At 38.4% G+C, this 17,061-nt stretch overlaps 1 protein-coding gene across 2 annotated transcripts in view; it reads right to left on the minus strand.

Moving 5' to 3' along the window:
• Positions 1-1,315: 1,315 nt before the first annotated feature.
• The window catches only part of LOC132123119 (arylacetamide deacetylase-like), a 39,649-nt gene continuing 23,903 nt past the window's right edge, over positions 1,316-17,061 (minus strand). The window contains exons 4-5 of one of the 2 annotated variants that reach the window (XM_059533657.1): positions 6,235-6,406; positions 1,316-2,240 (exon numbers count right to left, since the gene is read on the minus strand). In XM_059533657.1, coding sequence (XP_059389640.1) covers positions 1,626-2,240; positions 6,235-6,406 — 787 coding nt within the window. In that variant the 3' untranslated portion in view covers positions 1,316-1,625. Of the gene's footprint in view, positions 2,247-6,234; positions 6,407-17,061 lie in introns of both variants that reach the window. The other variant, XM_059533656.1, reaches the window with a different exon arrangement.

Genomic DNA, 17,061 nt, shown 5'->3' on the forward strand with positions numbered 1-17,061 from the left:
CCCCATTACATTAACGTTATGCTAGATAGGTCCCGCTAGCCTGGCTATCAGTAAAACTGTGCCAAGGAAGTCACATTATAAAAACTTAACTAGTTACCTAAAATTATAGTGTGAGTGCTGAAATAAAGGGCAATTATAATGCAGACGTGCAATTTTGGTTAATTCCTCCCTTACCTGATAAACGTGTCCTCTTCGCCTCGCGCTGTTCAGCAGATAACCAGCCTCCTCCGACTTCGGCTGCATTCGGTCTCTTCTAGAACTTTCTCTGGAATTTTCATCTGTGCACATGCGCAAGCCATGCTTAATCTAATAAAGGTCGTTTGATCAAATGTATAATTGAAATTTCATTGTAATGTTTTAATTTTATATTGTATCGATCTAAGAAAATAGATTGAAAGACACATACAAATTACAATATGTAATTTTACTTAACAATCTAATAATTTTAGGCTATTGGAATGAAAAAAAAAATCTAACGAAAAACAGCTATGTTTTACTTTTTACAGTGTGCCACAAGACTGCTAACGTATGAAGGTATAATTAACACCGGATTTATTTAACATGCATTATGTACCATGTGTTGAGTTCAGTGTAAAATGCATTGAGTAAAGAAGTTAATATACAAGACTTGGTATGTCCTTGTGCTTTGGACACAAACTGGACTTTAGTCCCCGTTTGTTAAGTTCACTCAAAAAAGCGATTGCGATAAGTTGCCTTATTTTTTTAAGTTGACGCAACTTTTTTTTTTTTTTACAGTGTTGTTATTGTTACATTGAGGACTGATTGTTTGCTAACTGCCCCGACCCTTTGCATGTCCCAGGATAACGATTTGGCTTCTCTTTACACGCCTCGTTACAGTTTGTGACATACAACGGTTGATGTTTTGGTTTCTTTTGGAATTATTTTAATTGGTGGAGAATAAATATACAAACTAAATGTCCTTTTATCCCCCTGAAACATAAGTAACTACGTTGTAACTTATTGTTTATATACCTGCTATATTAAAAAGCAAATGATTCAGAAAAATTGTCTGTGTTTGCCAACATGGTTCTAAAACAATGACTGCTCCATACCATTTTCCGATCTTTCAGTGAGGCACTTTAATGTTTTTAGGAAGAGCAAAAAGAACTACAGCTTCAAGCCATGGTATCATAATATTTCTCAGTTCTCAGAAGCAAATGAAGACTTTATCTTACTGTGATCTTATCTTCTCACCATTTAAAATAAGAATCCAGTGAACCAGGAACTTTATCAGACAGTTGACTGCATATCAAACCAAACCTTTCAAAACATCAAGCAGTCAGAGATAATTGCAATAGGCTGAAATTATAATAATCATAAAAATAAAACACTATTAATGTCATGTTAAAATGTTGAACACCTTAATTAGTAACAAATACATAGTTAACAGATTGGAAATAATACAGACCAGTCTTTCTTAAGACCATTTTTGGTCATAATAGGAATGTTTGTACCATAATGGGTTAATACAATCAAAAGTGTGCCCTTTTTAAGTTGTGCACTGTAAACAACAGAATATTTTTTTATAAATAAGACAAAAATTATATAAACCAGTCAACCAAAACTGATGCATAAAGCATTGTTGCGTTAACCTTACATTAACCTTATAGATTCTTTTTAAGCCATGATACAAAGTTGTCCATCATCCTGTGTCCAATATCAAAGTCTGTGGGCCATGTAATAAACATTAGTGCCCCATGAAATCCACCGGGGTAATGTTCATGTGTGACATCAACTCCAGCATTACGCAAACGTGTGACATACATCAAGCCGTCATCTCGCAGTACATCATACTCGCAGGTCAACACATAAGTCTTCGGCAGTAAACGCAAGGCTGTGTCAGGCACCAGCAATGGCGAGGCTCGTGGATCTGCAAGCAAGTGATGAAGACCAATAGAGTGCACTGAACTTTTTCCGGTGACCACAGGTGGAGCACTGTAATTGTATGTCTGACGATATGAATCAGGTAAGTATGAACTCCAATTGACAAACTTAAGCAAAGCAGCTGATTCATGGTTGTTGTGTCTGTTTGCCATCATGGCTCTCAAAAATGACTTGTCGCTGGTGAAGTACTCGCTCCAAAACCTCACCATCAGTGTGCGGGGCAGTATAGGCATGTGCTGGTTCTGCTGGTAGGAGGGAGTGTTAAGATCTAAGGCTTGCAGAACAGGGTAGAGTAGAGCCTGGACCTTTAGTTGGACATGCTGTTCTGGGTCCTTCTGCAACTGAGTACACATTCAAATCAATGAAACATATTAAGATGATTGATTAATCTGTAATAAAAAAAACTACTGCAGTTTAATTCTTGACAAAAAAATGAGTGTTGTGCAAGTTGCAACCTGCAGTCAGTTGGAAGATCATCACAATAAACAGTTAGCAGATATTAAGCATTATACTCTAATGTGAGTTAGTAGACATGTAGGTGCAATGTTATTTATTGTTAACAGAATATTCAAAAGTGTTTTTTTTTTTTTTTAATTTAAGCATGGCTGAAAAAAAAATAGAAAATGTGAAATCTAACTGTAATTATGCTGACCAAATACAGTACTCAAAAAATGAAGGGAACACTTAAAGGGATAGTTCACTCTCAAATTAAATTTTAGCATGTTTTAGCTTACCTCAAGGACATCCAAGATGTAGGTTTCTCTGTTTCCTCAGTATTTCCCATTTTGATATTTTTAGGTCCAACCGTTCTTGTCTGTGACTCACATAATGGATGTCTATGGTCACCACCTAAAAGAGCATGCACAGAGAGTCCAAATTAAACAATTCCCCATCATAAGTACACATTGATGACCTAAGACACGAAACGAGCGGATTGTGTAAGAAAACGAACAGTATTTATACACTGTAAAACCCGACAAGTAAACTTAACTGAAACGGTTTGAGTAAACAGATATCCTTAAGTTATGTTAACTCAAACCGTTTGAGGAAACCGATTGCCTTAAACCGTTTAAGTTGAAAAAACTAACAGTTATGAGTACTCTGAACTTAATTCAGTTGAGTTCACTGAAAGAAGATGTACATTGCATTTAAGTAATTAAGTGATTAACTAAGTGCTGATTGTGAATTAGTGATGAACACCTGCTGTTAACAAACAGAATCACTGAAGAAAAGAGAAACACAAGAACTACTACAACTGACTTCAGACACAGCCTTAGATGAAATCAACTGAAATAAAATACATGAAATCTCTCAAGATCTAATTAAACAACCCCACAAACAGCATCACCAGCTCCACTTATTAATAACCAGACTGACTTTATTTCTGTCAGACGTCTACAGAAGATCTTATTGAGAATGAACTAAGGTTTAGATGTTGATTTATTGTTTCATTTGAAGTAACCATATTAGAGATCAGTGTTTGCTTTAGTTGGGCTCTTGACCCTTGACTTCTGTCTTAGTCTTTTCTCTGGCTGTTATAACCCAGGGAAAATATTAACAGGTATTGGTTGTCACGCAGCTTACTGGTGATGAGAGTCATCATTTATGGAGCTGTTCAGAGTTCAAAATCTGACTAAAGAGGTGCTGCATAATTAGTTCAGTTTATTTTAATGGAAGTCTCTCAAAGAGGCTGGTGGCTTTGTCGTAATCTGTTTACATAAAATTATCAAACACTTTATGCACATACATCTTTCTTCTGTGGCAGCAATTAGTCACACACAGACATCAATAATCAGAATATGAACCTCAACAATGGTGACAAATAAAATAAAACATGCTGCAATGCATGCTGGGTATTATTATAGTAAGAAGCTAATCCATGGCTCCCAGCATGCTCTGTTGCATTTTATTTTTATTATGGTCACCATTGTTGAGGTTCATATGCTGATTATTGATGTCTGTGGTGACTGATTGACACCATAGAAGACCAAAGTGTTTGGAAAGTCCTTTATATTAACTAATTATCACAGAACCACTGCTTCTTAGAAACACTTTTACTATATTATTTAACTAATTACACAACACCCTTTTCATCAGAGGTTACACTCTGAACAGTTCAATAATTGATGACTATCATCAATGGGTTAAGTAAAAAATGCTAATGGCATTTCTTCTGGAATTTTGAGATGCAACTAACATGTTTCAGAAACACACGGTTATAACAGCCAGAGAAAACACAAAGACAGAAATCAAGGGTCAAGAGCTCAACTAAAGCAAACACTGATCTCTAACATCGTTACTTCAAATGAAACAATAAATCAACATCTAAACCTTAGTTCATTCTCAATAAGATCTTCTGTAGACGTCTGACAGAAATAAAGTCAGTCTGGTTATTAATAAGTGGAGCTGGTGATGCTGTTTGTGGGGTTGTTTAATCAGATCTTGAGAGATTTCATGTATTTTATTTCAGTTGATTTCATCTAAGGCTGTGTCTGAAGTCAGTTGTAGTAGTTCTTGTGTTTCTCTTTTCTTCAGTGATTCTGTTTGTTAACAGCAGCTGTTCATCACTAATTCACAATCAGCACTTAGTTAATCACTTAATTACTTGAATGCAAAGTTTCAAAACTTACATGGTTTAAATCAAGGCAATCTGTTTACTCAAACGGTTTGAGTTAAGTTTACTTGTCGGGTTTTACAGTGTATAGTTTTTACCTCTTGTACACAACCACGTCACACTGATCTGAGTTCGCGAGTGCTTCCTGATGTGATGTGCGCGCTCTGGCTTTAGTCTGCGCAAGCGCGGAAAGCGCCAGAAGTTATCTTTCGCGCATGCACATCACTCATTGTTTACACTTACTGCCTATGGTTGACACAGATTTTGCAAGTATTACCTTTCACTGTGAAGATCTAAACATATTTAGACGTACAGGAAATCGCAATGGAAGACGATTTCAATATATCAACAGACAACGTTGAATTTTTTTCACAACCATATTTATTTGAACCAGAATACACAGATCAAGTACTCAGGAGCGATCCACTGCAGAAGCACGTCTTCAAGCCTCAGACACAGAGATCTCTTCAAAATTGGTTGTGTTTTAGTAGCAAGTGTTGTGAGATGCCAACAGAAGTGGAGAGCATATGTTGTCACGAATGGAACAACTACAAGACGACGACGAGGAAATTGACAGTATCACATCACACGCCTGCCTGACTGAAGATCCTGAGTTTTCTCCGCTGTTGAGACCCAGCGTTTTGCACATTGTGTTTAGTTTGCCACGTATAAACTGGGGCGACGTCCAATGCCAGAGGGACCCAATGGCACGCTGTCAATAGAGTGAGTAATGTGTTGTTTTTTATTATAAATGCAACGATTATAGGGTGCATTATAAACAAATTAATTTATTACAATTACTGCATTATATTTCAGACAGTGCAGATTGGTGGCGTAGCGTGTGGTAAACAATGAGTGATGTACATGCGCGAGAGATAACTTCCGGCGCTATCCGCGCTTGCGCAGACTAAGCCAGAGCGCGCGCACGTCACATTGGGAAGCACTCGCGAACTCAGATCAGTTGGACATGGTTGTGTACAAGAGGTAAAAACTATATAAATACTGTTCGTTTTCTTACACAAACCGCTCGTTTCGTGTCTTAGGTCATCAATGTATACTTATGATGGGGAATTGTTTAATTTTGACTCCTCTGTGCATGCTCTTTGAGGTGGTGACCATAGACATCCATTATGTGAGTCACAGACAAGAACGGTTTGACCTAAAAATATCAAAATGGAAACTACTCCGGAAACAAAGAAACCTACATCTTGGATGTCCTTGAGGTAAGCTAAAACATATCAAAATTTAATTTGAGAGTGAACTATCCCTTTAAATCACACAATGGATCATGATTAACTAAATATTCTTGTTGAAAAATTTTACTTATATGCATTTTATAAATTGTTGCGATCAAGTGACGATGGACCCATGGAGACCAAAATCATCAACCCACTGAAGGCTGGATTTAAAATCACACCAAAAATCCAAGTAAACTATTTAATATACAGGTTGATTGAACATGCATGAGTTTCATCAAAGCAATTTATGTAAATCAGTAATAACCCACTCAATATGTATTATGATGGTTTTATATATATATTTCAATTTTATGGATTTATATGGCTTAGCCATTTTATTACTCTTACCTATTTTAATATGTGTATGTCTTTAAATTAGTCTGGGTCAGCCTGTCATGTGACTGATCTCTGATCATTTAAAGCCCTTTTCTAAAACATGTAAATCCTATCATTAATGTATAATTTTCTACATCTTACCTGCTGAGCCGCTGCAGCTGCAAGGTTGCCTCCTGCACTGTCTCCAGACACAGCAATCCGTTCTGAATTGATATGGTAGCCCCTCAGAACATCTACACGAAGGAAGTACTTCAGCACACGGTACACATCCTCAAATTGGGCAGGAAAATGATAAGCTGGGGCAAGACGATACCTACACAGAGCAAATGATGTTGGTACTGTTCCTCTTAATTCCAGAATAAAATCCACTGTTGTGAATAGAACGGATGTCCACAGGTATTCACCACAAACAGCATGACTGCTAGTGTTGCAGTTTTTATTTATTTTTTTATTAAATCAATAGAAAAGACAAAAAAGTAGTTACATGTCTTTAATAGAACCTGAACTTGTTCTGTGTGTGGTGTTAGCTTGCAAGATCCAACAGATTGCTTCCGATATACCTTCTGTATCAGATCTTGCCTCTCTATAATATTGCTCATCACTCTCCTGAGTCAAATGTTACCGAAAGATGAATCCAAAAAAGCAAATGACTTAGCATCAACCAGTGTCATATACCTTTTGTTTATTATAACTTAAACTTGTGGAGAATAGCCTAACAATCCACCTACATCATTGTTGTTAAATTTGTAAACAACAACAACAACAAAATTGTCAAATGATGTAAACAACACAGTGCTCTTCTTGCTTCCAAAATTGGTTGCCCTACCATCAGCTTGTTCCTATTACCCTAGTCGTTAAACACAGACAACTTCTCAGGAAACTTTGTGGCTCCATAAAGTCCTTACGATTAGGACACCTACTGGTTCTTTCCAGTGGTGTGTCATTTTTCCTCTCCTTTACACCCATTATACACACAATTGCCATAGCTGATTTGAGTATCAGCACTTTATGAAGTTCACAGATGACAAGGTGTACTTTTAAATATGATTTCTTGATGCATTTTTAGAAACAGCAGGGATGAAGTTGATGCATGGTTGAGGTAAAGTGTATGTTATTTATAAAAACTGGACCTTGGAAAATTCAGGTAGGCTGCATGGGGAGAGCCCCCAACTTCTTTGGCTTCAAGGTTCACATCTTTAGATCAGTGATGCCTTTTTTTTTAAAGACCCTATACTGAGACCATTCATAAACTTTCATTGCTTTGTCCATCCCTAATCAAACAATTTAGCAAGGACTAATAAATACAAAAAACATTATTTAGTGCTTTCCTAGAATTTCAGTTCACTATTTCTTCTAACATTAACTGGCCAAATAATGTTCATGAAGTTCATGTTTTGTGTGTCCTGTACTTCACTATAATCTCTTTAGTGTTTCTGACACTTGGACACCTGGCAGGCAGTCAAAGTGTTTATAGTTTCACAGCAACGGGCAGTCTACTGTAGCAGCAGGAAGTCAGACAGCAAGTCTATTCACATAGGAGATAAACAGGGATTTCTGAATCTTACTCACCAAACGTCTTTTGACTTTTTGTTATAGGTTCAGTATGTTTCTTTTGGCTTTTACTTTGAATATGATCTAATTTTCATGCTCAGTCAACACACCGCATGTTCTTGTTTTTGCTCTTATCCATGATACTACAGGATTCTGCTCTGGAATGCTGGACAGCTGGCCCATGCAGAGGGCTTACCCTCACTGCAGTTCATTGCTGATGCTTATCAGATCACAGTGGTGTCATCAGCACATTTATTTATCCTATTCTTGCTGTGTTTTATAAAAGGTGTTTGTTAAGAACAGAGCATCCACATTTTGAAATTGTTCCAATAGAGTTAGGGCTAAGTGCATTATTCAGGAAGATATATCAGATGTATCACAGATATATCACAGTCAATATAGATTGAAATCAATAGCTGCATTTCCACTGTCGGGCCAAAAGTGGGCATGTTAGTGCGTGCCAGGGCCAGTCGCGTTTCCACTGTCACTTCTGGTGCTTGATTGTGCCTCGTCGTTGCTTCCTCGGGGCCAATGGCCCGGGTTTTTTGGCCTGACGAAAACCTTGGGCCAAAGCAGGCCAGTTGGGACTAGAGGAGTGGTTATGAAGAAAAGTGGAGTTTCTTCGCGTCTCGAGAACGCCAGTGCCGCGGATCATTTGATAAAACTAACAGCTATAACACCAGCAATAAAAACTTTTTTAAATAAGTTGATCTCAAAACTCACTTCCAGTCAGCACTTCCAGTGTTTGAAATAACATGAATGCACTGTAAGTCGCTTTGGATAAAACCGTCTGCTAAATGCATTAATTTAATTTTAATATTTTATCTGTCATAAGTCTCGTCTCGAGAGTTTAGCTCTGCGTATATGTCATAAAAATATAATAATGTTTTTTGTTCGGGAGCTTTTATAAAAATATAGAAATTATCATTCTTTCTAAATATGATGTAGATAGGCTATTGTGACTACAAATAAACAGTAACTGACTCGACTGAATAAGCAGGCTATGTTCAAAACATTTTTTTTTTCTGTGTGACATTTCAATCATGATTTAATTCATTATGATCAATGTATCACTTATTATAGTAAAACATTGATGCTTTTGGATTTAAATATTTAACAAAGCATGCAAACAAATGGCCACTTTTGTGATCGCGCTAGTCCTAGACTTATTTCTTATTAGTTTTCGGATAACTTCTCTTTGTTGGTTAAATGATGGGGTTGCATGACGTTGTTCCTGAGAGGCGTGTAAAGGGCAGCTTTTAGTGAAGCTTTTGGCCCGACGGTGGAAACGCAGCACTATTTTGGCCTTGGTGCTACAGGTCCGAGGCTATTAGCCCCGCCTGGCCTGACAGTGGAAAAGCGGCTAGTGAGTACTGTCAAACTTGTTAGTGCATGCAAGTTTGTTTAGGGACATGAAAATACCATCTTAGCACTGATTGTTCACACCTCAGATTTGAAAAAGGCTCAAAAATGGATGTGTAAACCTGTGGAGATGTTGACTGAGATTTGGAAAGGGGAAATCATAGGGATGAATAAAACACAGACCTACAAAACACTTACATTTCCAAACCATTTTTCTTGAGGCACACCCATAGTATATTTTCAAACTGTCCCTAATCAAACACATCTGATTCAACTCATCTGCTCTGTAAACCATGTATACTTCAAGACCTTAAATGAATCTTTCAGATAAGGGAGACATTTTCAGAATGTGTAATGTTGGTGTGCCTCCAGGAATTAATATTGAAATGGAGTGCAGACCAAAGATAGTTTGAAGCACTTGGCTGTATTCTAAAAATATGTGCCATGACAACAAACTAGGGACACAATATAAAAAAAAAAAAAAAAAAAAAAGGTTTTATAAACTACAGGACACTTATACCAACAACAACAAAAAAAGTTAACATTTCGGGGCTATTGGTCTATAATTATGAAATCAGAGGAAGAACACTAAAAAGGTCTTTAAGTCTCTTAAAAGGACAGTTCACCCAGTAATGCAAATTACTCCATGATTTGCCATCCAAGTTGCAAATTAATTTCTTCATTCAGACAAATACAATCTGAGTTTTAATGCCTAAAAAAGTGCATCCATCCATCATAAAAAGTTCTCAACACGGCTCTGGGGGTCAATAAGGGCATTCTGTAGTAGACACAGCTCACCAACAGCAGTTACAGGCAACAAAGCTATTCAAAAGACCATGGCAACATGAGGGCTATTTATACACAAGACTAAATGACTAAACAAGGAACACCTGTGAACAACCCCAACAGCAAGATTACATAAGGGCAAGGGAACTATGAAAAAGACAAAAGAAAAGACATGAAAACCTGAACATAAACCAAAAACCAAATCTAGCTTGAGCATCATTATGGAGTGTTCAACCCTTATATATGTAATTTGTAACCCTTATATATGTAATTTGTTTTACATTCATACTCAACACCGAAGGGCACCTTCATGCAGAAAGTTCAAAAGCGAGACTCATAGGAGTAATAAAGCCAATTACTTTCCATTAAATCCCTTATATGGACAATGGCATCCAGCTACTGCTGTTGCTGAAAAAAAAATGCAGAAACAAATGTTTTGAATGATGAAACATGATAAGAATCAGCACACGATTACAACAGTATGGTTAATCTGTGTTCTTTAAGCCATCTCGGGTATTTTCATATGAATGGACATTATATCAATTAGTGATAGGCATCCTATCCTATTCCTACAGGTGCACTAGATGTGGATCAGCTGAGAGCCAGCCAATGCAAGTTGACTCACGTGACATGCCAGAGCTAATGCAATGCTTGATTTAGTCACCATAGCAACTAATCACCTATATCTGTCCCTTGTCAGCCCTGGGGCCTGTTTCACAAAGGAGGTTAAGTGAAAACTCTGAGTATGTTATCCCCGAAATGAGGGAAACTCTAGGTTTTCTGTTTCAGAATGGGAGGTTTGTAAAACCCGAGAAAGCAGGGTAAGTCAAGCCCTTTTCTGAAAGAGAGCTAACTTATACTCAGTCAGTTACCATGGTAACTTACTCTATGAACTTAACCTGGTCAGGAGCAGGTTTTTTTCAGTAAACCCAGAGTTTCTTTTGGTCTCCTCCCTGTTTTTAAACACTTCATTGATGCACACTGGAAAAAATGATCTTCTTACTAAGTGCCCCCCCCCCCCCACAAGTACAAATATATTTAAAAAATAATAAATAAAGATACATTTTCTATATAAAATAATGATATAAGATACTTAGTATTGTTTCCTTAAGTGCATTTTAAGTGCATTTTACGTAAGCCAAATTAAATGTCAGTGTGGTAATAAAAATAATCTTAATGCAAATGGAAAACAAGATTATTCGGAGTGTCTATTACTAAGTTCAAATCTACTGTAGCTCCGCCCTCCATCGACACATAAGGTTAAATACGACACATGTGAATAACGGCTTCAATGGTGCAGGCAGTAATGTTTTGGGCACAGAAAACTAGCTTTTAACGCGATTGATTGGGTTAGAGTCCGGCTTTTGCCAAGCTCGTTCTTCTTGCTTTTCCCATCACATGTCACATTACAATTTATTTTCAATAAAAATGAATACAATTTTCTAAAAGTGGAAGTAAAGTGCCTAACGAGTGTTTAATAATGATACAACTATTTATAATTGTAATAGATATAATAATTTACAATCTGTTATTATTGCATCCTGTTAATGTATAACAATACTGAGGTGCAAATGTATCTGCCAGTATAAAGTATAACTAGCATCTAATTATTATTTACACTTAGCCTGCTGCAGAAAGAACTGCTACTTTTAAATGGTAAATAGAATATATCACATTTTTTCTGTAGCTAAATAGCATCTAGAGCTACTTGCACTTAGCCTACTGTAAATAGGATATATTGCTAAGAAAGTATGTTGATTCCACTTAGTGTAAATAGCCACTGTCGTATTTTTCTTACTCTATTGGCAGATCATTTGTAAAATAAGAAAAATACACTTAAAATATTTTTATTAATATTATTATTTTATATATATTTTTTTTGCCCATGAGATACCACAAAATGATTAGCTATAAGTTCATTAATCTAACGTTCTGCCAGTTTTCAACTGTGATATTATAACACTGAGAAGAATTATCTTTGTATTGAGTCTGAAGTATGCAGATGGCTTTTTGGCGGGAGCTGTTGCCATGGTGAATCGTAATATCAGCGCTCCATTGATAATGGGTTTTTATAGTTGTTATTTTATAGTTGATTAAACCAACTCATTTCAGCTGTTCTGTAACCGAAAACTCAGAGTTTCCCATCTCAGGGTAAGTCAACTCAGAGTTCAAGTTTAAACTCAGAGTTGGTTAAACCTCCTTAGTGAAACGGGCCCCTGGTTAACTTGTGTGTGTATATATATGTGGCATAATAGGTAAGATGGGTGTGATCTCCCTAATTTAATTATAAGGGCGGGCATTTGTGTGTTATTGATTGGTGCAGTCTATAAAAGCCATTGGCTGATGTCCCTGCGCAGGTGTCATTTCCCTGACGGGGTTGGGCTTCTGCTGAATGTGACTGTGGGTTGGTAAAGGTGGGTTAATGCAGCCTTTGATGTATTCATCTTGCCGCGACTATTCTGTTTGGCTGATGAATGTGATGACATCTGTCCTCTTCCAGGTATGCGTTTGTTTTTATATGCTTCTTGGCCATGGAAAGGGGTGCAAAATGCAACTTGTTAATGATTTGTATACGACGCCGGCTGTTGCATATAGGCTCTGTATTTAATCATCTGGCTTCCCCTCCTTCCTGCAGCAACCGTTTGGGTGGATAATATCCTCGCAGTGGCAGCACCCCTGTTTCGTTCCAGGTCAAGCTTCATTGAATCTGTGTGTGTGTGTGTGTGTGTGTGTGTGTTAGGGCACGGCTGTGCTCTTGGACCCATGCCAATGGATTTTGTCTTGGTTGTGTATAGGTTTTGTTCTTGAAAGTCTGAGTCGTTATTTTGTGTTGTAGGTTTGTTTGTGATTTTTCTATTTATTCTATTCCTTTTTTTTTCAAATTGGCTTATTTTCTGTACAAGCTATACTTATTCAAGTGGATTATTTTTGATTCTGTTAATATTGTGAAACCTTTTGATTCAATCATTTCTTTTGTAATTTGATTAATTTGAGTTAAAGTGTTTTGTTTTAAGACGTGTGTATGTTGTGATCTGGGACAACTTGTAATTTCTCTTTGTTTGTTTTTCTTTAGGAGCTGCTGGCCTTTATTGACCAGGGTTGATGACTTCCTCTGTAGATATTGTGGTGTTTTCTTCATCTGTAGAGCAGCATTTAATGCGGCTGGAGGTTGTATTGAGTAGGTTAGAACGTGAAGGGTTGAAGGCAAGGTTGGAGAAGTGTTTCCTCTTCAGGAAAGAGGTGAGGTATCTAGGGCATGCGATTTCATCGGAGGGAGTGTCAACAGACCCAAGTAAGATCGAGGCGTTGTCGCAGAAGCATTGTCTAGAAACGCCCAGTGAACTATGTTCGTTTCTGGGTTTCGCAAGCGATTACCGACGATTTGTAGAGGGTTTTGCAAGACTGGCAGCACCCCTCTATAGGCTGGTGGCCGAGTTTGCAGACTCAAAATCCAGGAAGTGAGCTTCTCTGAGTTTTGCGGCTGCATGAACAAAGCTATGCCAACAGAGTTTTGAAGCGTTAAAAGGTAAGCTTACATCCTCACCAGTCCTTGCCTCCGTTGACTTTGAGATTAGGTATAGGTCTGGAAGACGTAATCGCAATGCGGATGCTCTTTCAAGACTCGATCCAGCAAGGCATTGCGAGTTGAGTCAAAAGAGTTTTGGTACCAACTTACCACTTGGTACAATATGTTCAGGATGAGCGAGTGGGTACCCAGGAAGTCACCCAAGCAGCCGTCATGGGTTTTCCCTAGCTGTTCGGCTGATGACATAAGGTCATTTACAAAGCGCGGATGTGATTCTTCGGGAGGTCTTGGGATTTTGGAAGAGAAGGACATTTCCCAGTCGTAAAGAACGCTGTCTATTCTCCAAGTCCACTTTAGTCCTGCTTTGTCAGTGGGATAGGCTGGTTGAGCGGGACAGGTTGGTTTATTGGCATGTTTACCATCCTGATGGGGGAGAGGAGCTCTTACAGGTATTCCTACCCGGTTCTTTGCGGGGTGAGGTGTTGACTTTGTTGCACCAGGAACATGGGCATCAGGGAATTGAGCATACCACTGAATTGGTGAGGCATCATTGTTATTGGAATGGCATGGCTCTGGAGATAGCCCAGTGGTGTCAGCACTGGGAGCGATGAGAGTTAGCCAAGGACTCGCAACCATATGGTCGAAGTTTTATGGGCCATTTGTTGGCATCCAGGCCTAATGAGGTCTTTGCAATAGATTTTACAGTCTTTGAGTCATCGTGGACAGGTATAGAGAATGTATCAGTGATGACTGATGTCTTTACTAAATACATTATGTCTGTCCCTACTTGAGATCAGAGGGCAGAGACTGTGGTGGGAGTACTGGTGATGGAGTGGTTTTATAAGCTGGGGGTGACTGGTCGAATTCACTCAGACCAAGGCCGAAATCAAGTCCCAGCTTATGCAACAGTTGTGCAATTTGTTGAGAGGTCTCTCACTACACCTTACCATCCGGTTGGTAATGGCCATTGTGAGCGATAAAACCGTACACTGCACAACCTTTGCATACCCTCCCCGTTTCCAGAAAAAGGGTTTGGGTGTCTTGTCTCCCGCAAGTATTGTTTTGTTACAATACTGCTCCCCACCAGACCACTAGTGAATTGCCCCATTTCTTGATGTTCGAGTAGGAACCCAGACTCTCAGTGGACTTCCTTCAGGGAAGGGTCCAGGATGTGGTACCTGGTACAGTACATGACTGGGTGGTAGAACATCAATCCAGGCTCTAGGTTGCATTTGAGGGGGCTTGTGAGCGAATAAAGGTGGCCGCAGTCTGCCAAAAGGCTAATCACGATAAGCATGTTTGGGATGATCCGTTGGTTGAAGATCAGATGGTTTATATCCGGCACTTTGCTAAGCAAGGATGTTATAAAATTCAAGACTTATGAAATTATGTGGTACACCATGTAGGGAAGGTGCAGAGGGAAGGCGTTGTGGTTTACTCTGTTGTACCAGTGCATGAACCAGATAAGGTAAAGCATGTTCATCGTTTCTTATTGAAGGCCCAAAATCAGGGAGTGCTGCCTGAGCAGACACAGGAGGATGGTCCTCCTGTACAGCAGTTGGTTGTGCAGGAGGAAGAGCTTGATGAGGCAGACTGGTTACTGGTGGGTTCCAGAGAGCATAAAGCCCCTGTGGCACCGGGAATCGAAGAGCCAGGTTGTCAGCACGGCCGGTCAGTGAGGTATCTGGGGGTTCCGGGGTGCTTAACCATTTTATTGCAGAGGAGGATGGGGTTCGACGGTCCACATGAATGATGGCTTGCTATCATCCTAATATTCATCGGCTCCCCCAGGTGGTGGGATGGTCTGTGTCTGCTACTCCTATGGGTACTAGTGTGGTGTCTGTGTTTTTTAGGCCATGGAATTAAAGCCATTGTCGGGGCGATGACACAAAATCAGGGGGTAGATTGTGGCATAATAGGTAAGATGGGCGTGATATCCTGAATTTAATTATAAGGGCGGGCATTTGTGCGTTATTAATTGGTGCAGTCTATAAAAGCCATTGGCTGATGTACCTGCGCAGGTGTCATTTCCCTGACTGGGTTGGGCACCCACTGTTTCTGCTGAACGTGACTGTGGGTCGGTTAAGGTGGGTTAATGCAGCCTTTGATGTATTGCATTTGCCTGCTTTATTATGGTCTTAGTTGACTTGCCTCTGCATCTGGTTTGTGCTCTCGTTGTTGGCAGAGTGGCTGTGTGAACAGCCGCTTTCTTGTTTGGCATCTCGCCGTGGCTATTCTGTTTGGCTGATGAATGTGATGACATCTGTCCTCTTCCAGGTATGAGTTTATTTTTATATGCTTCTCAGCCATGGAATGAGGTGTGAAATGCAACTTGTTAATGATTTGTGTACAGCATCAGCTGTTGCATATAGGCTAGGTATTTAATCATCTGGCTTCACCTCTTTCCTGCAGCAATCGTTTGGGTGGATAATATCCTTGCAGTGGCAGCACCACAGTCTCCCCTTAGCAAAAAGTATTATACTTCAAGTTTATTTTATTAAGTTTACTTAAGTAAAGTTCAAGTATACTTTTAAGTATACTTTATGTAGCAAGTATACAAAGTGTTCTAGTGTTCTAGTAGTATACTTGTAAGTGTACTGTTTCAATACTCCTTGGGACTAAATCGGCCCACTTTCTAGTACATAAAATATACTTTTAAATATACTTTAAGTATAACAGTAGCAAACTTTGAGTACACAACTAGTTTACCTCTATGTTTGTAGTTTGTACTGCAATTATAATAAAAGTGAACTTGATTTACTGACAGTTTACTAATTAAATACTTTGTACACTTATACTGCAAGTATACTCATAAGTTTTCTTTAAGTGAAATTTATATCATACGTTAAGACTACTATGTCCCTATTTAGGTTTGAATTTGTATATATTTTGTTATATGAATATCTGAGCATGCAAAACATACAAAGAAAGAACAGTGTATCTGCTTGTAAACAAAAACATTTCATTCTAGCTTCATGCATTCTCTTTTTTAAACACTTTAATTTGGGTAAGTTACAAAAAAAAAAGGTTGATAGATGCAGGCTATGCACACTTCAACTACACAGAAATCCTTGCAGAATTCCAATCAGACAACGGATGAGGAGATTTCGCTCAAGAGCAATTGATGACATGGCTGAGAAGAAAATATTTAAGTGTAGGTATTATTACGGTTTTTATGACCTAGATGTACATTTTACCAGTTGTTACCTACAGTTTATACAAACATTATGGTCATCCAGTGATTGATATCTCAAACATAATAATAGCGGTTAGACGTTGGATTTTTGGTGAAAATGAAAATCGGGTTGACGTCTAAATCCAACGACTGTTTGACGTCAAGCTCCAATGTTGGGCAGATGCTGAATTTTGGCTAGAGTAAACACCCCCCCCCCCCCCCCAAAAAAAACATAAAAAAACGGTGAAATGCATGGCAGTATACGTATTACCAGCTTCACTTATTACTAACCAGTTTGACTTTATTTCTGTCAGACGTCTACAGAAGTTCTTTTTGAGAATTAACAGAGGTTTAGATGTTGATGTTTTATTTGAAAATGTTTGGTCACCATTATTGTGATCAGTGTTTGCTTTAGTTGGGTAGTTTGACTCTTAGCTTAGTAAGTTCGTGGTTCCTGTAATAGTGTTTACCAAAACACATAATTTGTTCATGTTTGTTCAAGGCATAAACAAAGATAAGGTGATATAGTTTTCATCATCATGAAGAAAACTGATTGAGGAAAATTATT

The sequence above is a fragment of the Carassius carassius genome, chromosome 41, assembly GCF_963082965.1.
Source record: "Carassius carassius chromosome 41, fCarCar2.1, whole genome shotgun sequence".
NCBI classification, from domain to species: Eukaryota; Metazoa; Chordata; class Actinopteri; order Cypriniformes; family Cyprinidae; genus Carassius; species Carassius carassius.